Consider the following 24,979-nt stretch of genomic DNA (forward strand, 5'->3'; position numbering starts at 1 on the left):
AGATTGCCTTTTTTCTTTTCCTTTCTTTTCTTTTTTGGGGGGGAGTGGCCCAGCCTACCTCTGATGTCACTCTGAAGGGAGAAAAAAAGAGCATAACAGGGCTGCCTCATTAAGTTTCCCATCCTCAACAATGGCCTTCATGGTTCTTACGAGGAGGCAGTTTTGCTGAGTTTTGAGCGCAGGCACGAGCTGCTGCCTTTTTTCTTTAGCAGTGGGAAGAGCTGATTGTAATGCTGCCTAGGTCTCCGAGCGGCTTCCTGTTGAGTTCCAGCTGCGAATGTGAGAGCTGGAGAAAGAGGCAGACGGATAACGGTGCTTTGCGCTTTTATTGGAGCAAAAGAAATCTGTCTTTTCTTGTTGTCACTTTCTTTAATGTGTTAAGGTGTGTGAGACAGGGAACGATATGTTTTTATTTGAAAGATTTTAGAAAACTAGCCAAGAGCAGCAGACAGAGGAGGACGTTCGCTCGCTGCTCTGTGACCACATCTCATGCTCTTACCCTCAGGTTTCTAATTTGATCCTTTTCAAACAGGTTCCGCCACATGTCAACACACACAAAGTGTCTGTGCGTCCTGACCACAGGTTCCCTGAGCATGCATCTGTCCCTGGGTGTTCCCGGCACTATGGATTTATGCATGACTAACTGCTGTTATCCCTGACATGCTCTCAGAAGAGTAGCAATAGCAGTTAAGCCTTTGGGATCCTTCTCTTCCTCCTCCTCTCCCCATCTCTCACTTCCCCCATCACAGCTGAGTCTTCAAACACTTGTAAACTGCTCTCCACCGCCCTCCCTCTCTGATTCTAATCTGTTGTGTTTGCACTTGGTGTCCTGAACATGAGGTTTGGCCCTTTTATTATTGGATCTGGTCCTGCAGTTTTTTTTTTCGCTTATTTGTACAATTGTGTTCAAATGTGCATGCATAGCGTTGTAAATACTTCTGTATGTGCACACATCTGTGAGAACAAGACATATAGTTTACTGTGTGATAATTTTTCTTACATCTGCACTCAATCTGGATGCTAGCGTGTGAAAGATAAGGAACGAGGGGCAGGGAAGAGCCACATCAGTTCACCTCTGAAGCTTCTAAATCTCTCTTTTCAGAATGGTGGGAAGCTGCTTCTGGGTTTGTCTCTCAGTGTTAATATTTATGTAATGAGAGACCAAAAAAATTCAGCTCTGCTCCAAATCTGCCAAAAAGAGGCAGTTGGATTAGGGAAAGGAAAAGCTGAAGAGAAAATCAGCCATCCCTTCAAAGCACTCATTGGCAAAAACATTTGGTTATAAACCTGAGTAAAATATGTGCAAGTAGAAGCGTTTGTGCAAGGTTTTCATTCCTGTCTGTGTAATATCAAACATGCAGTCTGCATTTACCAGCTGGTCTTCACACCAAGAAACCCACAGCTGCATGACACTTGCATCATGCATCAGAGGAAATCTGGCCCTGTCACGATGTCCGGCCTTGTTTGTGTCTACATGTTTTCCTTTTAATGAGATGAGCTCTGTGTTCACACAGGAAAATCCTCCCGTTTCACACTGGAGTTTAAAATAACACTGATGGATGAACACCAGTGGGACCCTCCACTCTCTGATTTAGTCGAGTGAAGGTTATGTATATTTCTCCTGATTTGATAAAACGTATTGTATCTTTTTCTTTCAGGGATGTACCTGTCGGATCTCACCTACATAGACTCGGCCTACCCCTCAACAGGAAGTATCTTGGAGAACGAACAGAGATCCAACCTCATGAACAACCTCCTCAGAATCATATCGGACCTGCAGAGATCCTGTACCTACGGTGAGATTCTACACACACACACACACACACGCACACATTGATGGAAAGTCTACAAGACAAAAAAAGACTAAAGTCTAAACTGTCCCCAGCCTTCACCCTGAGATTTGATTATGTCCATCATGTGGAAGGAAAAAAATGAACAAAGAGGATTCTGTATAAAGGCGGGAAGATAAAACAGCATTGTAAGCTTTCTACTTCATTTTCTGTTGCCATGGACACACTGAAAGAATCTGTTCTATTCATCAATATGTTATCGTGTTTAGTGAAATTTGAAAGAAAAAAATGTGTATATATACTCTGAATAATTCAGACATTTTATCCTTCATATGTATTCAGCATGAGTGAAATGCATTTTAGGATTTTATTTGTTATTTATTGCTATTTTTTGAAATATGTCAAATGTCTTCCTGACATGCTGATACCTGTCATCTTTTTGTTTGATTTCAGTTTAGTCTTGTTCTGTATTCATTCTTGTTATCATAACCTCCCATCTTTCAGATATACAGGTGTTGCCTCATGTGCAGAAGTATCTCAACTCAGTCAGGTATATTGAGGAGCTGCAGAAGTTTGTGGAGGACGACAATTACAAGTAAGAAAAAAACAAAACTTTACTACACAAGTTTTGATTTGGTGACAGGAGCCATTTACTGCCAGGAAGGTTTTCAATACTGTTTCTAATTTCATTGCTTGCTGCCAGTCACTGATAAACCATCTCTGTAGCCCCCCAAAAAATCATCACCACACTGTTTTTCAGGGGGTGAATTCAAGCTGGATGGATTAATGAATGTTTTTTTTTATTTAGGTTGTCACAGAAGATTGAGCCAGGCACCAGCACACCACGAGCAAACGCCTCCAAAGAGGATCTTGTGGGTGAGTTTCTCTGCAGATCTCAAATGGATGTGAGCTGTAGAATAAACCTGTGTATCATCACTTTATAACCAAGTTCATCCTGGACTGCACATTTCTGCTTCCCTCTCACTCTCACCTACAGGCCAGGAGGCGTCAGCATCTCCTCTCTGCAGCCGAAAATGTACAGTAGCAAGTGAGGGACCCAAAGTCCCGGCCACTCCGCCCTCCCCCAGGAACCTGCTGCCCTATGGACACAGGAAGTGCCACAGCCTGGGCTACAAGTCAGAATCAGTTCTTTGATACATAATGAGGATGATGTACAACAAACCGCACAATTTGCACACCAAATGTCCAAAACTAAAAAATACTGACACCCTCTCTTTTATCTCTCTGACCCTGCTGTCTCCACAGTTTTATTCATAAAATGAATACAGTAGAGTTTAAAAGTGCTACGTTCCCCAATGCCGGTTCTCGCCACCTGTTGGACGACAGTGTGATGGAGAGCCACAGTCCCACCAGAGGACAAGCAGAGAGCTCAACGTTGTCCAGCGGTATTTCACTGGGTACGACTGAAGCATTTGCACTTATTAACACGCTGCGCAGTCTGTTTCTTCATCGTGCTGCTTGTTGTCTGTGTACAGGGAGCAGTGAGGGCTCGGAGCTCAGTGAAGAAGTGTCCTGGCCAGCTTTTGAGAGGTAAGGCTGATGCATCATTAATGCATCGTGCTGGTGCTTTTGTCATCACGGCCAACGTGTAAAATCATAAACTAGCCCCATGCTCTGATGTGATTGTCTAATTTCCCAAGCTCTGGCTTCAAATTACAGCTATGCAAAATTATATGCCGTTAAATCTCTTACATACACACACAGCATGCACAGCCTTGCTTTTAGATTGCAGTCAAGGCCGTCATGCATCATCACTCCACCGCTGCTTTCAGATGCTTCTGCTTTAAAGGCAGCCTAAAATGTATGTATTGAATGCTTAATATTAAAATCCTCTCACCTGCAGTCCCCCTGTCTGGAGCCACACTCACTAGTTCAGAAGTAAAAACCATCAGCTCAATAATCTTCTTTCCAAAACACCTTTCTCTTCAACTCTTATATAACTCTGCGAACACACATCCATCAATAACTCCTTTAACCAGATGTCCCCTCTTCATCCAGCCCTAACTCATGCAATGTGAAGGGGGAAAAACAGTAACAAGGCTAAAAAAACGAAAAACAAAAAACACCCGAAAAAGCCTTAACAGTGTTCCGTGCCCCCTGTCCTATCCAATTGTATCCTATTCTGAACAGGACTCGGTTCTATCACTCTCTGGGCCCAGTGACCCGAGTTGCCCGCATCCCCTACAGAGGAGTCCTGAGGCCCAGCAGGTACACTCATCCCGACCGGAACCAACCTGACCTGAATCAAACCCGCTCTTATCCTCACCTCACCTGCAAGGGGCCGCTGTGTGCTGGTGCTTAGCGTGTGTAGTGCTGGGTAAAACTTGTGGAGGGGGTGTGTGTGTGTGGGTGAAATCACAAATCCGGGGAAGGGTTTGAGGTCATGATTCTTCATCTTTCGCCGCGTGTCATCAGTCTACAATCTACCTTTTGCTTTCTCGAATTTCCTGCATGTCTGCCTCGCGCACACAATAACTCTTACACGCAAAGTCAACCTGGGCTGCCTCTGGTGATTAGGTTTCCAAGATATTTCAAAGAGTTTCCACAGACACACTGAGCTCCATGTGTTGTTGGAATCAAACAGTTACATCCTCATTCCTAAAGTAAAACAAACGGACTCTTCAGGTTATTATGAGCCAGTTCTCATGGACGCTGCATAGTAGGCGGACCCTGCGGTTCGGGCTGGTCTCTCTCTCTTCCCCTCTGTTTCCTCCAGGCTTCACTAGGCTCCTGCACTGGGCTTCCTGCTCTGATCCTCCAGACAGACACAATCTGCACACCACCTTGCCCGTCTCCGCACTTCTTTCTGCAGATAGCAGTGTTCAGATTAAGTTCTTTAAAATTCAACTTTGGGGAAATGTGACAGAAAAAAGGTGTAGTTTCTTATTCGTGAAGCAGCGGTTAAGGTGTCTTTTGCAGATTGCGTCGGGCTTTACTACTAGTTCATCTCTGATTTGATCCAGCACATGTGCATGTTTTCTGAATGTGTACATTTGTGTATGTATCTTGTAATGTTTGTCTTTGCCCTGTCATAGCTCTGCGGAATCAGAAGAGCTTGCAGTTCACTTGTATCCCGGAGCAGTCACCGTGCAGGGGGTGTTGAGACGAAAGACTGTGCTCAAGGAGGGCAAGAAACCAACAGTGAGAAGCCACACACATACACTCACGTATATATATATATATATATATATATATATATATATACACACACAACCGTACATGTGCATGTGTCCATATGCTCTTCATACACCTACACCTGCATGTACCATACAGGAGCAGATGGGCAATAAATGCTGTCAGGAGCACAGATAGGACCTCAGAGACTCCTTAACCTGAAGAACATCTTTGTTTCTGTCTGTTCCTTATATTCATTTTAGTCCTCTCTGGCTGTGCTTGCGTTTCTCTCCACAGCTTTTGTTTTCCTTGCTCTGCTCAAGTCGTTTTTTATTTGTGCTGAGATGATCCTATTCTGTTTTGTCTGGAAACTAATCTGGAGCCTGTTACGCAGCTAAAATAACTTAAAACCGTCATAGGTAGTGTGGATGATTTATTAGCTTCTTTGATGATGTAACAAGGTCTAAAAGCCTTTTTCTCAGTCTGGCTGTGTAGTCAGGCAAAATCTCCCAGATCCAGGAGCATTAATCAGCAGCTTCACTTTAATATATTTTTCCATACATGGAGATGATTTTCCCTTTGTGCCTCCAGGTGGCATCTTGGACCAAATACTGGGTCGCTCTTTGTGGAACCCAGCTCTACTATTACCCTGCCAAGTCCCTGAAGGCCACTGAGAGGAAACATGTAAGTCACACAAACTGGTCTGTCACCATGTGAGGATGTGTTCATGCCATTCATTTTTACACCAGATGGTATCAATCCTGGAGGTTTTACTGTGTTTGTTTGTAAAGGCAGGTGACGACAGAAAGCTCATAAATGCAGTCAGACATCTTAAGGTCTGCAGCTGTTGATAGAAGTTAGAGTGAATGGCCGAAATTACCCAGAAACACGCTCTGTTTTATAAGGAGACAAGATCTGACAGCCATTACTTACTCGTTCTTTCAAGGTTTGAACTCTGCAGAAAAAACATGTAATGATTTGTCTTTGTGTGTTTGCGCTTGCAGATGAAAAAAGCTGCACTTTTTCTGTTCATTATAGGTCGTTATTCAAACATGTTCACAGTGTGTAAGGCTGGGCATGCATTTGTGTGAAAGAGTATTTGGACTTATTCATCTTTACAGGAACATTCACTGAAACGGTACAGGAGCTCCGAGGAGAGCGTAGGCAAGAAGGAAAAGAGATGTGTGTGTGGGTGTGTATGGGTGTGGGTGTGGGGACTGGACTGGTTTTCGGTGCAGTGGGGGGAGAGACACATGGTAGCACTCATTGAATAATGAGACCAATGACATCACCGCAGTCCTGTGTCACTCATAGGCTAATGAGAACCTTGTGGAGTACACATGCAGGCTCACTGGCAAAATCCAGGGTTCACACACACACAAACACACACACACACACACACACACTCCGATACACAAGGGCTGTATTAATATTTAGACACAACAGAGTTGTTAGGGGGAAAAAAGGAAATCATTACTTTTTTTCTCTTGTCCCCTGCTCAGTTCAAGTCAACGTCCAGTAAGAGCGTGTGTGTGGTGGGTCTAATGGCCATAATGGCAGATGATCCTGAGCATCCTGATGTCTTCTTGCTGACTGACTCAGAGCAAGGTGAGAATAACACAAACACACACACACACACACACTCACACAAAAGGAAAAACAAACAGACATGACAAATCAGCAAGAAATCCTGCCTCTGAAAACCGATGCAGTAAAGTGGTCCAAGTGGAGATTGGTCTCATTGGTGACACGCACGCAAACACACAAAAATTGTTTATTTGCATCCAGTTTGCAGTAAGTGTAACTTTTTGATTTTGCCATTGTGTGCGCATATTTGAAATTTTTATGTTCATATGCAGCTGGTTATGCACACACACACGATCCCTTCTGACTTTGTCCTGAACTGTGACAGTTGTTTTTATTATCACTGGGCCGGCCAAAGTCAAGTAAGGCTTCAGCCATCTTTCCAGAGTTTTGAGAAAGCAGGTGGAAACGACGAGAGACTTGGCAACTCACGCTGTTTGTCTCCGCTGCCTAGGTAACACCTACAAGTACCAAGCAGGGAACAGAATGAACGCTTTGCTCTGGTTCAAACATCTGAGTGCTGCCTGTCAGAGCAATAGGCAACAGGTATGTTGCCACACACACATCTCTCTCACACACACACTGCTGAATATTAGCTATGTTTTACAAGTCTCACTCTTTTCCCAGGTGCCAGCCAATCTGATGTCTTTCGAGTGACCGATGCTGGGAAGTGCGACCGAGCGAAGGGGAGAGGGATGAGGAAACGGACAAGGAGGATGAGGAGGAGTACTGACTCATTAGTGGGAGCTTTCACTGCCATGAGCCCTGCCCACTGATTCAGATTCTAGCCCACTGCAGCCTCACTTGCCACCACTGCCTTAACTAGAATACCCCGTGTGTGTTTGTGCTTGTATGTGAGAGTGAATGGAAGTGTGTGTGTGTGTGTGTGTGTGTGTGTGTGTGTGTGTGTGTGTGTGTGTGTGTGTGTGTGTGTGTGTGTGTGTGTGTGTGTGTGTGTGTGTGTGTGTGTGTGTGTGTGTGTGTGTGTGTGTGTGTGTGTGTGTGTGTGTGTGTGTGTGTGTGTGTGTGTAAGGGACTGTTTTGGATGTATTGACTACTGAACTAGGACCTGGACCACTCCTCTCGTCTCCCATTGGCCAAGTGTTTAGCACTTCAGTGGAGCCGTTCAACTTCTCCTCTCCTCTTTCACAGACTGACTGACCATCCTCGGGTGGACAGAAATAATCCTCCCCTTCGGTTTTCTTGAGGGGTTATCTATTTTTATTCATGTCCCTGTCGTGCTTTGAAAGCAAGATTCTCTCCTTTTATTCAGCTGGACACAAAATCACAACATGCACACCCCAATCGGACTAAGTCATTGGAGGGTTTGGAAAAACACTTCTTTTACCCATTGGATTCACACTTTCAATTGTTTGTCTCTCTTCATTCACTTGAGTTTGCTTGGAGTCACGGGATTATTTACAAGAACCATGCATTCACTCTCTCCCTATCTCTCACACGCACGCACGCACGCACACACACACACACGGACAGGCCTATTTGATTGCATGGTAAACGCAAGGGCTCTGATTCGCAATCGATTCCAGCAGAAACAATTCCCTCACTTCCTGAACGTTTTTATTTTTCATCACAGTACGTAGCCCCTCTTCTTTTGTCATATACTCGCTAAGTGTTCTGTACCTGTGTGTGTGTGTGTGTGTGTGTATGTGTGTCTGTATGTACAACTGCATTGGGTGAGGAGAGGAAATTTTTGCTTAAATGACAGGAAACCTGTTCCACATAGGTACGATAATCCCAGAGTCGAAGCTAAGACGTGTTCACGGTTGGGTAGACGAGAGTTCCTCCTTTTACAAACCTGCAGTTCTTAGTTCTCCAGTGTCGTCTGCTCTCTGTCATCATCGCCTGCATCGGCTCAGGAAGGTGATGCTCACTTCACCAGACTCACACTCATACTAAAACACTAAAGACTTGAAACTGTGTACTGGGTCCTGAGAGAGCAGCAGCACAAAGCTGATTTCATCTCCTCTCCGTCTTGTTGCTTAGCGTGGTTCGATGCTCTGGTCTGGAGCAGACAGTCAAAGCTTCCTGGAGCCATACAAGTCTATTTTAAATCTTGTTTGTTGATATTGTTTTGTGTTGTTAGTTTCTTTTCCATTTTTTTGGGAGGGATGGAGCAGTTCACAGTATTACCATGTAGAAGATAATTGCGCGTCAATGTAGAAATTTTTTTTGTCTGTTACATATGAATGTTACATTTTTGTTTCTTTGTTTTTCTCCGTTTTTTGGAGCGGTCATTTTGAATATTTTATGTACATGTGAATGATTTTTTTCTACTTCTTGCCTGTTGTTCTATTAGCCAGGTCCCAGCTTAGTTAAAGCCCGAACCATGTTGCATCTGATTTGGAAATAGCTCAAGCACCTTGGTTATGATCAGTGCCAAGTGACTGGCAGAGGGAAAAAACCTGGGATTTAGTTTCCACTGTGCATCACAGATGTTTTAGCGTACCACAAATAGACGGTCACTGATTGTTTTAGAGCAAACAGGATCAGGACGGTGGTGATGACAATGATGAGGTGCTTATCGCCCAGTAATTCAAAACAAATTCTAATCTCCTTTATGGAACGGCTGTTTACATTGTATGTTTACACAATCTTTAGCCCAACATCACAGCCTCCACACGGCTCCACCTGTACTTTATCTACTTTAGGAAAATATATTGCGTAGAATTAACTGTCGCATCAATGGGTTATAGAGTTTCGGGGCCGAACATATCTGTATTCACAGCACAGGATCGGCTTTAATGCGTCTAATCTGATCAAACTGTCCTCGACACAATGTACAAGTCATCAGTTCAGCTTTTTTTTTAGGCGGGACAGACATTATGAAGTGAGACAGTGACGTTCAGTCCTTTTTGTATATGAACTGAAGAGATGACAGTGAACGAACCTGTGAAAGAATGAAAGAGGAGGCCAACAACAGGCTTATGTAACGCGGCAGTTAATCTAAATATTTGTGTGCTTGTGCATACTTTACTCCTTTTTTTATTTTTCAAACCCATTGTAACTCAAGACAGATAGGCAAATCCCATCAGACTACTGTCCCTGCTGAGCAGTGGGGTAACCAGCCACCTAATCATCTGCGTGGCTGAATCACGCCAGCTCAGGCTACGACTCCACACTGGCTCATGTTTTACGAGATGTGTGAAGAGAGGCGGACTGGTGAGCAGATAGGAAGTGGAAACGGTACTCGTCTGTGTCGGCTTTGGCTGGAGCTGCAGAACGGAGCAGAGTGCATCTGAAATGACAAAAATCCCAGCACTGGAGCACTAGGATAGTTACTGGTGTTTTTATACCACTGGTGGGCCGGGGGCCTGTGAGAGGGGGCTGTGAATGAATTAAGTGAAATTAGTTTTAGGTTTGGGGTTGATAGGCTGTGTTTATATACCGATGCTGGTTGGTCTTTATCAAAAGTTTTTTTTCAGTTGAGCAAGTATCACGGCTGTTTCAGAAACTGAGCAAGGCGGCCGGATGTGGCTGAGATGTAAACAAACCCACAATGCAGACAGACAATATTTCCTTTCCTTTCAGCTCCCTGTATCTGATGTTCACTTAGAATGATGAAAGAAAAAGAAATGTCATAATCTTTCCTCTGAGGAATTCCCTAATCATGTCAAGCGCTTTTCGTGAGGTTTTCCTCACTGTAACCCAAGTTTACATGAATTTCTTTTTTATGATAATCATTTCTGTACAATGCATGTTCAGAACAATGGAAACTATGTTTCATGTTTGTTTTGTGGTTTTAGGCGACTGGATTTCAAGGCCAATCATGACTGACGTAGAGACCCCACAATCATCTATTTTACGATGAGAGTGGAACGTTCGAATGTCAGACCCAAGATCATTTTTGGTTATTATGAAGAAAATTGATGTCATCCTTGAAAAAATTCTCTTAGCTGTGGTCAGAATTCATGTTGTTTCCCTCGAGTTGACCACACTGTCTACAAATGCACAATTTGCCCTGTATTAACTGTTCTGAGTGAATCTTACCTTCTGAATTCATTCTTTTTTAACGGTCTTGGGAAATGTTTAAAGGCTGAGATGACGGGTTCAAGCAGAGGACGGTGTGTGAGTGTGGTTATATGATGTTTATTCTTTGCTGGAGATATTGAACCAATGTGAATCTATGCCTCCTGTGCTCTTGGCAAGGCATCGTTTACCAAGGACATCAACAACAAACTAAGTTCAACCCATCAAACGTGGTGAGGGTGATGTATTAGTGACCTTTGACCTTCACCCTGTGTGTCTATCTCTGTCTGCCTGTGTCTTGACTGTGGCGAGCGCTGTGACCTCCACTGCTGAGTGATGTGCTGCCTGGTGTGACGACTGAGAACCAATAAACACTCTGCCCTTTTTTACTCCACATGTGTTTCATGCTCATTGTTCTGCTGAAGATTGTGACTGTTGATCTGGGATATGGGTGAAGGATGGTGAGAGGGTGTAGAAGTGAGTGTGTGGCTGTGTGACTTTTGAATCATGGTTGTATTTACATGATTCAGCAGTCGATCAGCTTGTTCAAGCTGCTATGTGACTTAATGCATGAGTCTTTAGAGTTTGGACAGACAATTCCAAGAACAGAAACGGTCACAAAAGCTGTCTTCCGAGGCACGAGTGTTTCCCACAAAAGGGTAAATTTATTGAGACAAAATCTATCAAGTGTGTGTTGCACTTTGGATTTTCTTCTCTCTCTCTCTGACATTTAGGTATACTTCTTAGGCCCATGAGCATTGATGTTCTCCATTTCTCCCACAAGATATCCTGAGTGAATTTCTCTCCAGGATACTTTAATTATTAGTATCTTTGTGGCAATATTCCCAGAGTATGCCTTAAAAAATCAAAATGTTAAAATAAGCCAGCCAAAATATCACAACTGTCGGCCCATTTTTTAGCGTGTAATTTTTCCTAATGAAACATGACTTCACTAGGATGCAGACACAATCAAATTCATCACAATACAGATGTTGGCTTTTTATTATTATTTTTTTTCATGCTGTGTTGATGCTGAATATTGTGAATTCAACTAGAGATATGTGAAAATGACTACAGCCAGCGAGTTTGAGGGAAGACACATTCTCTTTACAGTATAAACGAACAATGAAGTGAGACACTAGTATAACACCCCATAGAAATATAAAATATATTTCAAGCATGTGTTCAATGTTTTCCTCGCGTCTGTCTGGCTCTGGGACGTGGTGTAACACCGCCACCTGGTGGCGGAGTGCAGCAGTCACCGGGGGAGGAAGCGGACACGGCAGGGCCCCGAGGGGGAAGCGGAGGGGGCGGGCGGAGGAAAGGAAGCCGCCGAGGGGACGCGGAACATGACACACCGCCGACTCCTCTCCGCGCGACGAATTCTCCTGGAACTTCCATTGTCGCGGGGTTGTTTTTGTTTTGTTTTTCAACACGCACCCCCCCGAAGGCCTTTTGTTCTACAGTGAGCGGCTGAGGTGAGTCCCCTCGGCGGGGAACACCGCCGACGACGCGCCGAGTGCAGCTAGCCGCCCGCCGCTGGAGCTAGCCGCCGAGCTGCTGTGGACACGGTGTGTGGACGACCGTCCGTATAGAAGGCAGTTCAAAAACAGAGCCGACATTCAGAGGGTCTCACGCGGCCAGCGCCGACCTGTCGGTGGGGGTGGTGGGTGGGGGGGGGGGGGGGGGGGGGGGGCGTCATGAAAGAGCGGCTGTGTGGAGGAGGCGAGTGCCTGCGTGGACAAACCAGTGCGGGATGAGCTGTGTCAACAGCAGCTCGACCCGGATACCGGATGCCGCGGTCACGATTCAGCCTGTCATGCGGTTGTTTTGTTTTGTTTTTTTAATTCGCCGTGTGGTTGTGTGAACGTCACAGGGGTTCGGGCCATCGCTTGTGTGGCCGCGGATGGATGACGGTGCTGGGTCCAGTCCACCTCCATCACCTCCCCTCCCTCCTGTGCACCACAGCAGGACTCGCACGTCCATCACCCTCCTCCTCCTCCTCACTGGACAGACAGGATCAGTCAAACCAAGAAAGTTTTTCTCATGTCCCATCATCGCTGTCTACTGTACTTTACTGTACTGTACTGTACTGTGGCTGCACATTGAGTCAGAGCCGAGGCTCGGCTGCCCATTCTGCACACAGTGCAGGTCTTGTGTGGTGGCGTCCTTCTGAGCGTGGACCCAGCAGCCAACTGTGACCTCCTGATGTTTTTACATGGGGACAGGCCTCAGATGTGCTGCAGTGCTGGGTCACAATCGCCCCTCGGGGGGGAACGAGCAAGAGGAGCAGCGGATAGATCGGTGCTCTCTCCACATATTATTGACAGTACATTTCTCATCTCTGCCCCTCTCTCTCTCTCTCTCTCTCTCTTTGTCCTCTTCTTTCCCTCCCAGACCCTGTTTGTTACGTTTTGTAGCTCCAGGAATCGCAGCATCCGTCCTTTCAGATAATTTGTCCGACTGGGCCAAATCGGGTTGGCCGGGGGACGAGAGGGGGTCACCGGGGCCATGCATCAGGGGTGAGGGGGACTCACAGCGGGGGAAACACACAGCGTCGGGTGCGGAGGGGTTCGGGGCCGGTCGGTGCGGAGATGAAGCTCAAACAGCGCATGGTGGTGCTGTGTGCCGTGCTTCTCCTGCTGGGCCTGGCCAAGATCTTCCTGCTGGACGGAGGTGAAGGATCCGCAGCCAGCAGACGGGACCTCAGAGCGTTCCGCAAGGTCAGAGGGCACGCCGACTCTTCTGTTTTGAGTTCCGTTTTTTAAAGCACTTGCCACGTAAAGATAACCACGCTCCCACTGGGGCGACGGATCAAGTGGAATCTGTGATACTCCAGATGTAGCTGGTGTAAAGTCCCACTCTGCCAGAGATCTTTGCGGACTTGCTTATCACTGCGCACTGTACTTATCTTTCATCGCTAACAGATGGAAGCTGTCCTTTCTCTGTCCCGCGGAGCTCGCCTCACCCACACCCTCCAGTCTCCGTGGGAGATAGCAAGCCAATGGGTGGGCCCAAGAGAGGTGTACCCGGAGGAGACCCCGGAGCTGGCTGCCGTGCTCACTGCCCTCAGCACTGCCAGGATCGAGCGGGCAGACGTGGGCTACAAGGGCACTCAGCTCAAAGCCCTGCTGGTTCTGGACGGGGGACAGAAAGTGGTCTTCAAACCCAAAAGGTCAGCTGTGTGGAGTACACACTGGGGAGTATTTCATGCTAAAGAGTGATTCAGCTTTCTTATGTTTGTTCTGTCCACCTTATCTCAGATACAACAGAGACTATGTTGTTGAAGGCGAGCCATACGCAGGCTATGACAGACACAACGCAGAGGTGGCGGCTTTTCATTTGGATAGGTGTGTAGGCACCGCTGTTTGACTGTCTGTTCTCACACACTCTCTGATCTGTAAGTGGAGCGGGAGCACGATAACCTTCTGGCACCGTCTCCCGTCCTCATTGCAGGATCCTGGGGTTCCGGAGAGCACCTCTCGTGGTGGGGCGATACGTCAACCTGCGGGCAGAGATCAAACCCGTGGCCACAGACCAGCTGCTCAGCACCTTCCTCATGCAGGGTGAGTATTGGTCCACTCTGTCTCCCTCTAACACTTACTCACACTTCTTCGCCGTTCTTGTGAGAACTGAGTGTTTTCCGGCATCCCAGAGCGTGAGTGTTTATTTTTTGCATGAGTGATTTCCCTGTCTTTTGACTTCACTTTCTTCCTCACTCTGATCTCAGATTTCACTCCGTCCGTTGATCGCTCTCTGTCACAGTCATTCGTTTACAGTCTTTTTCTCCTGCTTCGTCAGTCGGCACACAAGACCAGGACACGCCCTGCCACGTCCTGTCTGGTGCGGGAGTGGCACCGTACAGATAATACAGCACGATGAATATGTAAAGTCACGGTCGTGTTTTTACAGACGCGTTTGTCAGTGAGAAAATACTAGATACTAGTAGATACTTCTGTTGTATACAGGTAGATCTACAGAGTAAAGATAGATGGAGCTAAACATCATAAACTCACGAGGAGTGAAACTTGAGAAACAAATGACCAACTCAACCCAATATCCCTGCAACAAACATCACCTTTGTTCAAGGGGAACTCCGTCAGTTTTCACATAAAAGGTCAAGCGTTTTATAAAGAGTCTGAAAATAACCTCAGGTGATGTCACCGTGGTTTGGAGACTCTGTTTTTCACACTGAGGGGTCGGACAGACATGTGCATTCATCAGGTACACAGGCTTTGATGCAAAGATGTCAATGGTTGCCTTTTGGGAAATTTGGTATTTAGAACTTTTACATCCTCACCCACCACAGAGACTAGACTTCGGGGTTTCAGCTACTTCAACTCTGACCATTCTTCACTTGTATCCGTCTCTTTTAAGACCTCAAGGTTGTTGTGTTTGATTAGATCACTGAAGCAGTGAGACGTCCTCAGAGAGCCACATTTGCTTCTCATTTTTATGTCATCATCGATGAGACGTCATGGTCAAGTGGAGGCATTTTCATGACTGCCTTTCTTTCCCTCTCTCCAGGTAATAATACCTGCTTCTACGGGAAGTGTTACTACTGTCGGGAGAGTGAGCCGGCCTGTGCGGAGGGAGAGATCATGGAGGGAGCGCTAACCCTTTGGCTGCCAGATGTCTGGCCGTTGCAGAAGCACAGACACCCCTGGGGACGCACATACAGGGAGGGGAAACTGGCCAGGTCAGTTTAGAAAGAAAATGATCTCTATTGTTATTTTTTCATAAAGTCAAGGACAATAAGGGAATTGTGTGAGTGTCAGTGGGCTGTAAAAAAAAGACTGAGCTGTTCTTTCCCACTATTAAAGTGTAATGACGCTCAACCTACTGCTTCATTCTGAGAAAAGCGTCCTGGGGTGGGAGCGAGAACTGAGCATGGGGAGGTGAGCGAGGGTGCAGGTGTCTGGTCTTTTGATACACGGTGGTCGAGGTGTCACATTTTTCTGAATGAGATAAAAGATTTAACCTCTTGATGAAACTGAACACCTCGTCTGACCTATAAAACTCAAACACCGCGGAATTTATGGCAGTGAAATATCCCCCTGGGTCTGAATCACCCTCTCTCCAGTCGTTCATTTAAGGAAGTGTAGGGTTAACAAATTCAGGGATAAAATTCAAGTCTTGCTTGTTGTTTAAATTCAGCTTGTCAAAGAACAAACCAATTTGAACACCAGGACGACAGACGATGGGATGACTCACAAAATGTAAACTGATATGATAATATCTGTTCAGGCTTCGTTACTAATCCTTGGTTGCCTGTAGCTTTAATTATTATACTAGACAATCTATTAGTTCATGGTCGTTTGCAGGTTTTCGTTGCAGGCGAAAAATGATTGAGGTTGATCATTTCCTGCATTAATGCAAAAGGCTGTGTGTCTTAACTTGAAAAGAGACGATTATTGATGTGCAGTGTGTTTTCAAAAATGTGAAATTTGTAAGTAAGCATCCAAAACGTGGACTATGGGACACTGCCTCACTTAAAAACAAAACTGCACATTATCCTGTGTCACAAAAGACTCTTGCATGATCACTCGATCGTGATTGGACCAAAATAGACACAACACCTGTAGTTGGAAGACAATAAACTAGATGTAATGTATAATATTTTATAATATGATATCATGAGAAAGTTGGGATTTACATGTGTTTTAGTGTTAATTGTGGAATCAAAAATGTTCAATTAGTAAAGTAATGAGAGCTAAACAGTCTGCAGACACTAAAACACTGACTGGCAGGTGGTGTTGTGCAACCACACAGCACATTCAGTCCAGACCATGTATTTGGACGGTTAGTTTTTTGTTCTTTCTGCTTCAGCACTTTAAATTTGAAGTAAAAAGATTGGCTTTCATTTTCAGTAGGTTTACCTCAATATACAAAGATCCATGTGGGCGAAACAGCCCTCCTTTATATATCATCAGATTCAGTAATTCATAATTGCTCTGTCGATTATTGAATATTAAGTATAAGCTGACTTAACAGAATAAATGAAGAGGGAATTTTGACAGACTTTACCTGAAAGAAATCGGGCTCAGTCACTGGGGACAGTGTCTGCACTGAGTCGAAGCTGAATAAGTGTTTTGCAAGATCACCAAACTATACAGGGTAAGATACTGGAATTTTTTCTCACACGCTGTTGTGATCATTGTTAAACATTTACTCTCCCACAGTGCATGACTTCCTGTTTGGGATACCAGATTGTTGAAGTTATCATAAATAGTGTGATATTAAAACTGACAAACGGATGAGCTGATCTGCTGTAGATCATGAACACGTGGGTCTGTTACTCAGAAGCCTACGCTGACAAAAAGGTCACACCTGTGTACACCTGTATACAAGGCATTTCTCACACATGCACACACCAGAAAACCCACACACATTGATACACAAACATCTTTCATATTTTATCAACATGAGAACTTTGAATACACACACATCAGGTGTGTGTTGGTATCAGATCAGATTTGAATGGATCTTGCGTGTGTTGTCGACATCTAGGTGGGAGTACGATGAGAGTTACTGTGAGGCCGTGAAGAAAATGCCCCCGTACGATGCAGGGCCGAGGCTGCTGGATGTCATAGACACGGCCATATTTGATTATCTCATCGGGAACGCTGACCGCCATCACTATGAGAGTTTCCAGGACGACGGCGGTGCCAGCATGCTCATCCTGCTCGACAATGCAAAAAGGTGAGCAATGATGTCGAGGACTTTAACAATCAAGATCTGTTGTTTTGTCCTTAAGTGATATTATTAGATAAATGATAATAAAATGATAATAATAAATTTCATTCATAGAGCACTTTTTCTTGCTAAAAGCAATCTATTATCAATTTTATTATTATTTAAGATAATTGAACATTTTCATATTTAAATTGTTGATGTTGGGCAGATTTCATGAATACTTTTTGAAACAATGCACCAAGATCAATAAAAAAAATCTTCTAATGTAAGGAATAATATAAAATAATAATCTTAAATCCCCAATTTTTCCAGAAATCTTGTTAAAATGGGAATCACTTGCCTTTCCAACAAAGAATTATTGAGACATTTACTCATTTACTTTACAATTACAATTGTACATGAAAAAGAAATCTGCAAAAGGCATTTAGTGGAAAACCCATTATAAAAAAATAAAACATGTTTTGGCACATCAGCACAACAATGTGAGATCACCTCATATTTGAAGACTAATTTTCATTTTTACTTTTTGGTTGTGTTGACATATTCTGGCGTGCTTGTCTATTTCAAGAGCTCGATAACCACTGAAACGACTTTTAGCTGGTTCATGGGAACAGCCACATGATTGAAGGGAGGACACGGAGCCCTTAATCCTTATCTGAACTCATTTTGGTTTTGATGATCAAAACTGGGAATGTTTCCGCGATGGGTGTTTTCCAACTGCCCTGCTGATCGTATGATATTTATCAAGCACGTCACGTTTTCTTCATATTTAATAGCCAAATTGATGTTTTGCATACATCTTTATTTCATGAGTTCATCAGAGGTCAGCGAGCAGAAGGAGAGTCATTCCTGGACTGTCATTGTCATTTTATTTCCAACATTAGGGCTAACATAATTTCTTTGTCAACTTGATCCGAGTCATATCTTTGTGTTCATGAGATGAACTCCTTTAGACGAGCTCCAGAGGCCTGAACTGCAGCAGGATACACGCTTATTGAGGTAACTTCTGGAAATCCAGAGTCATCTTTCTACAGGATCCTGTCTGGGACAAAAGAGTTTAGAGTAAAGTGACAAATGATAAAGTGCAGTAGATATTTATGAATGAGTGGAATCGTGTCGGTGTTCAAGACTTTTCATGTGTCTACTCTGGTTTTAAAACAGAGCTTCTAATAAACAGAGGGAGAGTTTATCCCACTAAATAAATACATACTCATTAATATTAGATTTTTTAATTCCTGACAATCTCTGACAGTGTTTTACTTTATTATTCTACTTAGAATAACATGAAAAGATTGTGACAAATAAATGGAAATAAAATACTTTCTAAATCTATATATTTCATAGTCGGACCAAAGGGCAAAAATATTTACTCAATATTGAACTTGATACATTCATGTGCTTATATAAAGTTTATTCTTAGGTTGACAATATTCAAGTATATCAAAATAATTTCTGATCAGTGTTTCTTATTGTATCATATCAAGAACTTTATTCATGGTCCCGACGATTGTAATTAATGACTCCCCCTCTTCCGCACGAAGGCGCTCAGAGCCAGGGAGAAAAACCCAGGGTTGACTGAGACGGTGGATATCCAGCTTCATAGTTCATTTATCTGGTTATTAGGACGCCCGACGTTGGGTTAAACCAGATAACAACGACATATCCTCTGTGTGTTGAACCTGCTTCGCAGTACAGGCCCCGGGGGTTGTAGTTATTGGAGCAGAGTCCAGCTGGACCCCAGCGTAGACATGTCTGCAGACAAGTTCCCCCGTTGCAATGAGGGAACTTTAATGGATAAACTGGAGAGGAGGTCCAGGAGTAACTACACACAGGTAGCAGGATTAGGAGTGCACAGTACTGCATGAGCAACACAACAGGATACACACACAGAGACGTTAGAAGACAATGTGACGAATCGTGATTCTGGGCTTCTTCTTTTTACCTCACTGATCATTCACAGAGTCATCGTAGCTGGAATATATGGAATGTATTGGTACCATTCAAGGTGCAGTTAATCAACTTGTCACCAGTCAGCTTGTTAGTTAGATTTTTAAAACCAAAATAACTCTTACTGATGTGTAACTTAATCAATTTGAAAGTCAGTTGACTCCTCAGAAGAGAACATGAGGTGACAGGGGAGCTTCTCCTGTAACAAACACTGTTCATGGTTGGGTGGTTGGGTTGGTTGGTTGGTTGGTTGGTTGGTTGGTTGTGGGCGGCTGGAAGAGGAACTGTCATGCTTCAGTTGATTCTGAATGGTGGTGTGTGTTGTGTTTTTGGAGTGTGTGTATGTGCACTCATGACCAGCACAGTGTGGTTAATGCTTTTGAGTTTGAGTTTTCTTACTACATTTTTTAAATGTATTTTGTTTTTCTTTTGTTTGTGTGTGTAGCTTTGGGAATGCAGCTCTGGATGAACGAAGCATCCTCGCACCACTCTACCAGTGCTGCATGTGAGTACTGAAAGAAACTGTCAACTCTTAACTTTTGTCTTATTGTAATGATGGTTTTGATATAATATCTCGTCTCCCTTCGCGTTCAGGGTTCGTGTGTCCACTTGGAACAGGTTGAACCTCCTGAGAAGTGGAGCGCTGAGTTCGGCTATGCGGCAGGCTCTGGCGTTCGACCCCATCCACCCGGTCATGGCTGAGCCGCACCTCGCAGCCCTGGACAGGCGTCTGTCTGGAGTCATAGCAACTGTTAAGCAGTGCATGGAGGCGCAGGGCCCCGACAACACTCTCATAGAGGACCGAATCAACCCCCCGCATCCGTAGAAACAAGGGAGAGGAGAAAATGGCAAAAAAAAAACTGGGGAACTGCCCCGGACTTTATTTCCTGAGCATGGAGAAGACGAGGGGGGCGTGGAGGCAGGCGACTGAGCAAACGGAGCAGAAGAAAGAGATACAGAGTGAGTGAACGACAAGGTGGAACAAAGACTGTGCATTTCTTCCACCCTTGTCTGTCACTCTGACAAGACTGGCACCACCGGATTCCAAGTGTTGGAACTGTTTCACTCTTCAGCCATAGAAAACGTTCTCTCAGGACTATTGTGCACATGAGAACAGGATCTGCTGTGAGAACACCGCCGTCTACTGCTGCTGGTTGTGACCACTCTCCTGCTGTGATACTCCCCACCGTCCAGCTTTATGTTTGGAGACATGATCTAAAAGGAAAAGTTTGCGCTCAGAGAGACGCGGGGGGAATGGATTTGAAATGAGCCACCAACATCTGGATAGAAGACACTGTTCAGTCAGTTTTTCTGGGCTGTTAGGCGTTTACAGTCCAAGAAACTGAACATCTGTTTTAGAACTGATTTCCCCTTGAACTCAAATTTTACTTTGACTGGAGAGAAAAGGGATTCAACTCAGCCCTACCCCATCCGTGTGTACATATTTAACTAAGTAGAGACGTAGAATAATGGGAAGAGGATATACAATTGTGGATAATAATATTAAATAACCTTAAGGATGTGCGTGTGTGTGTCTGTGTGTCCGAGTGCCATATTATGCAGTAAATAAGAAAGCTACTGACATGACAGACTTGAAGTGGGGGGGACAGGACGGGTGTGTGGGTTCACTTCAGCATTAAACTATGATCTATTTCATTGTGGTTCTCACTCGGCCTTCTGTTCTTCCACGTGTTCGCCACTGAAACGCACAACGTCTGTTTGACCGGTGTTGTCGGCCCGGATATGTTCCTATTGGAAGGGACTTTCACTTTCCTCCCACTTATAATTGCTCAGATATAATTTTTATCAGATTTTTTTTACTTTGTCAGATTTGATCTGAGAAGCATTACAAGTCATATCTGGAACACATTGGTTTATAGTTTACATTCAGTTTATGATAACTAGTTTTCGTTTTCTTCATTCCACGTCTCACTGTCTGTAAAAAATATGTTTCCATATTTTGACTCATTATTTCAACCTATATTATCTGTTTTCAGTCTCACATTAGTCAGAGGTTTGATCGTCCGTACCATTTGGGATTTCACATGTTGCCTATCCCTGAGAGTGTCTCGGAAAAAAAATCTGCGGTTTGCGCCTCAGAACAACAAAAAAAAGTAAAGGTTTCGTTTGTGAAACAGACTTTGGTAGATAAGGCGGAGAGGTGCTTTCAAATGTGGTTTTAACGCACCTGTGAATAATCCGCAGCGTGGAGCTGGGGCCTGATCCTCCGCTGCTGTAGAGTCGTAGAGAAACCTTCCTCATTTGATGTCTGCTGAAACTGAAAAGAAACAAACCAACCGCTCTTCCCCCCTCGAGTCTGATAAGTCTGTATTCCTTGAATCAATATTTTTCGACCGGTGAGTAGATCGAAGAGTTGTTACTTTACTTCTGGTGATGGATTTCCCCGTTTGACTGTGAGCTTCTGGTACAGATCATCGGTCACCACAGGAGCTCGTTCCTTATCACTTGACATTTACATTCATCATGGTTGTTAACACTGGCAGTGCTGGTAAGGTGTGTAAGTTTACACTCGTATTGGCTGGTTGGAGTCTGCGCCCACAGAGGGGAAACGTCATTGTGAAACCATGTGGCAGGTGCCCCCTCTCCTACATGCATGTGTTCACTCTCAGCTGCCGGCTCGTCGTGTCTCCTCTGTGCTTATGTGCACAAATACCTCCGATGATATAGGACAGCTGTTCGTTTATGCTAAGCAGGTGTTTTCAGTGTGACGTGTCCCAAAACACTGAAACCTTGACGAAAACCACAGATTTTTTTTTTCTCTTTTTTCTTTTTTTGCTTTTTTTCAAATCATGTTGGGGCATGTCAGGTAACATCAGAGTAAATACTGTATATATGCGTCTGCACAGGGGCAAACACTGAGTTTTGTCATATTTAGCTTTTGGAAGACGCACCGAAATAATTGTCATGCATTCCTGTGGCTTCATGTCATACAACATTCAGCTTTTATTACCTACCAGTGATTTTTTTTCCGCTGTCTTCCAACATCTCAAGTAGGATTTGTTTTCCTGCTGGGAACCAGTCAGTGGAAAATGGAACACCAAAAATAATGCCAGAGTGTGATTAATTCATAACTACGGACATCATGTCCTTTTAGGATCATTTCTGCTTGATATCAAAACCCTGTGGGATGGAGAGTCTATCACAAAGCCCACTCATAACCTCATCACCGAATATGACATTGCAGAAGTCCCATCACCTATTACAGGAATATTAAAAAAGAAAGACTGAAGATAAAATTCAAAAGTATGACATGATGAGTGCTGACTCACTAGGTGTCCCGCCAACACACTGTCATCGTCACCCACTTTTGAAAAAGTGAAGCAGAACTTCTGATGTCTTCAAACTCACGAAGGTGGTGGCCGGCGGGAATCTTCAGATTTTGTTCACAGGAAGAAGCGAAAAAAAAAAAACGCTTTATGACATTGCAAGAAAAAGAAGAGTCTCACTGTTGGCTCGGCCTGACTCACCTTAGTTGTGTGGTGTTGTGGGGGAAAGAAACACAAGCGACAGACTGATGTGAGAGTAGATTACCAACGGCCCCAACTGTCCCTGAAGGCCCCCAGTTCCACTGATTCATTGATAATAATATCTGGTCACCAGGAACTGAGATGGAGTGTTCTTCAGATACCGTGAATATTTCATTTAAAGTCACACATTGTGCATACTCCTATTGGAATAGTTTGACATTTCGAAAAGATGTATTGATAGCACTCACGTCGGTTGCTGTAGCAACCACAAGTTGGCTGCTAGCTCAGCTTGGCATAAATACTGCAAAAAACATGTGCTCCTCTAAAGCTCACTAATCACAAGGGGACAATCCGTTTGAGAATCAAAGTGAAAAAACGTTCACCTTGTGGTTTGATGCAGGACTTTGTGAGAGCGTCTCGACGGGGTTTTTCCCTTTAGACAGAGCTGAGCTGGCTGTTTTCTATGGAGACAAATTGGACTCAAAATGGTCACAGCTTTGATCTACAAATGAAAAATAATATTTTCACAATCAGATCTGTGAAGTTGAAGATCCGTAGGAAGGGGCATTTTTAATCACTCCACATGTTCACGTTGCCTTGTGTGTGGATTTGAACAGGTGTTGCTGGGCACACAAATCCTAATGTCAAACACAGTTGTGACCATTTTGAGCACAATTTCTTTTCACAGTAATTTCCCCCTTTTTGCTTCCAGTCCTTACTGGCTGGGGTTCCGATACCTGATGTGAACCATGCGGACATGATGTGAGAGGTTTCACAGCCCGTCTCTCACTGGGTGTGTGTTTGTACTTATTTCTTCGTCGGGACCGTTCTGAGCGTCGACCCGATGGAGCGAGGACATTTTTTGGGCAGGCTGCACTTTTTTTCCATCGAACTGTCCGAGGCCTGTCCCTCCGGTGTTGGGGGTCAGGGATAGATTGGGTTCAGGTTGGGGTCAACCATTTAGATGTGATGTGTATGGGCATAGGGATTAATGCATCAGGAGTGTCCTCAATAAGATAGGTGTCTGTGTGTGTGTGTGTGTGTGTGTGTGTGTGTGTGTGTGCGCGTGCGTGCGTGCGTGCGTGTGTGTGTGTTTTCCAAAGGTCTGTGGTTTTATGGTCAGGGTTAGAGTTTGGTTGAGGTCGGGGTCAAGTGTTTAGTGATGGTGGTTAAGAGTTTAGGAAATTCAATGAGTGTCCTCAATAAGATAGAAGTACAAGTGTGTGTGCGTGCGCGCCCGTTGCGCGTGTGGAGGTGCGAAACACACACACACACACACACACACTCTCTCTCTCTCTCCTCTCTCTCTCTCTCTCTCTCTCTCTCTCTGTGTGTGTGTGTGTGTGTGTGTGTGTTGATCATGAGCGCCGTCTTTCCAGTCACTCCCCTCCTTCCATCTTGCCCACTCGCTCGCGTTCAAAAGCCGCGCCGCGCTCCCGCAGCGCGCTCAGAGGACGATGGACGCCGAGCGAGGCCGAGTGGTCCGCCGCAGCGAGCGGCGCGCGGGGAAGCTCGCCGTGGTCGTGGCCGTGCAGAGCGCGCTGGTGGCCGCGTGCCTGCTCGTCACCCTGTACGTGTACTGGCTCGTCCAGGGCCAGGAGCGGGTGAGTCGTGCGGGAGAGGAGGAGGAGGAGGTGTTATTCATTTATGAACAGTAATGTTTCTTTTGACTGTAATCTGTGTCTCTCGCGCCACTTGGAGCGGGTCTGTGTGTCTCTGCTGGTGGCGCCGTGTGGAACAGCCCGCCGCTTCCTTCATGCACTGATCTGTTGTAATAATTAATAGCCTGATGTTAGATATAATATAACGTGTCTTCAGTGGGTGCTCAGAGATGATCGCCCCCCCGTGATATCATAGATTCTTCCATTTCCCCAGACCAAGTGCATCAGCAGATGTAGAGGATATGGAAACTTCCCCCTCCATGCGGTTTCATTCATTCCGTGTCACAGAAGGAACAACAATGTGTTTTGAAGATGAGACTGTACAGCAGCCTGGACGACCACTGTGCTTTTGAAACTGAAAAAAAAAAAATCAGTCAGAGGAAATTGGTATTGGAGCTGGAGAGTAAATGTTATGGGCTGTTGTTAGAGCTCCTTGTCTTTTGTTATGACCACTTATTCCACTTTCACTGAGACGAATTCACCTCCTTTTGTTTTGTTTTTTTACAAACCCTCTCTGTGGAGGTTCATATTCAAACAGACACCGACAAGATGCCTCGTTGGTCCTTTGTGATATACGAAAGTAGATGAACGTCTTCAACTATGCAAATTTGTTTTGTTTGAAACGACTTCTGATTTTCAGCGCGGTTCTGTCCTGTGACCCTAATGACTGATAATCTACACAGAACGGTTT

General features: G+C 44.7%; 2 protein-coding genes across 6 annotated transcripts in view; both read left to right on the plus strand.

The window, feature by feature from the left end:
- ralgps2 (Ral GEF with PH domain and SH3 binding motif 2) overlaps positions 1 to 10,890 on the plus strand; it is a 62,502-nt gene extending 51,612 nt beyond the window's left edge. For 3 of the 4 annotated variants that reach the window (XM_035647259.2, XM_035647260.2, XM_035647261.2), the window contains exons 10-21: positions 1,659 to 1,796; positions 2,295 to 2,385; positions 2,599 to 2,666; positions 2,788 to 2,926; positions 3,057 to 3,208; positions 3,287 to 3,341; positions 3,942 to 4,019; positions 4,847 to 4,952; positions 5,517 to 5,609; positions 6,428 to 6,533; positions 6,964 to 7,055; positions 7,137 to 10,890. In XM_035647259.2, coding sequence (XP_035503152.1) covers positions 1,659 to 1,796; positions 2,295 to 2,385; positions 2,599 to 2,666; positions 2,788 to 2,926; positions 3,057 to 3,208; positions 3,287 to 3,341; positions 3,942 to 4,019; positions 4,847 to 4,952; positions 5,517 to 5,609; positions 6,428 to 6,533; positions 6,964 to 7,055; positions 7,137 to 7,166 — 1,148 coding nt within the window. In that variant the 3' untranslated portion in view covers positions 7,167 to 10,890. The remainder of the gene's footprint in view (positions 1 to 1,658; positions 1,797 to 2,294; positions 2,386 to 2,598; positions 2,667 to 2,787; positions 2,927 to 3,056; positions 3,209 to 3,286; positions 3,342 to 3,941; positions 4,020 to 4,846; positions 4,953 to 5,516; positions 5,610 to 6,427; positions 6,534 to 6,963; positions 7,056 to 7,136) is intronic. The other variant, XM_035647262.2, reaches the window with a different exon arrangement.
- An 896-nt stretch (positions 10,891 to 11,786) lies between these two features.
- Positions 11,787 to 20,795, plus strand: fam20b (FAM20B glycosaminoglycan xylosylkinase). Of its 2 annotated transcripts, none has more exons than XM_035648104.2 (9): positions 11,787 to 12,067; positions 12,894 to 13,219; positions 13,424 to 13,671; positions 13,760 to 13,846; positions 13,953 to 14,062; positions 15,024 to 15,195; positions 17,007 to 17,198; positions 19,585 to 19,644; positions 19,734 to 20,795. In XM_035648104.2, the coding sequence occupies exons 2-9, from the start codon at positions 13,091 to 13,093 to the stop codon at positions 19,963 to 19,965; spliced, it is 1,230 nt and encodes a 409-aa protein (XP_035503997.2). In that variant the 5' UTR covers positions 11,787 to 12,067; positions 12,894 to 13,090; the 3' UTR covers positions 19,966 to 20,795. The 2 variants fall into 2 exon arrangements, with proteins under 2 accessions (XP_035503997.2, XP_035503998.2); XM_035648105.2 differs by having other exon boundaries at positions 11,787 to 11,974.
- The last annotated feature ends 4,184 nt before the right edge of the window (positions 20,796 to 24,979 follow it).

This window comes from Scophthalmus maximus, chromosome 13, assembly GCF_022379125.1.
Source record: "Scophthalmus maximus strain ysfricsl-2021 chromosome 13, ASM2237912v1, whole genome shotgun sequence".
Lineage (NCBI taxonomy): Eukaryota > Metazoa > Chordata > Actinopteri > Pleuronectiformes > Scophthalmidae > Scophthalmus > Scophthalmus maximus.

Coding starts and splice junctions, on each gene's coding strand:
- fam20b (XM_035648104.2), top strand. CDS start 13,091: ATGAAGCTCAAACAGCGCATGGTGGTGCTGTGTGCCGTGCTTCTCCTG. Junction 13,220..13,423: donor ACCTCAGAGCGTTCCGCAAG/GTCAGAGGGCAC, acceptor CATCGCTAACAG/ATGGAAGCTGTCCTTTCTCT. Junction 19,645..19,733: donor CCACTCTACCAGTGCTGCAT/GTGAGTACTGAA, acceptor CTTCGCGTTCAG/GGTTCGTGTGTCCACTTGGA.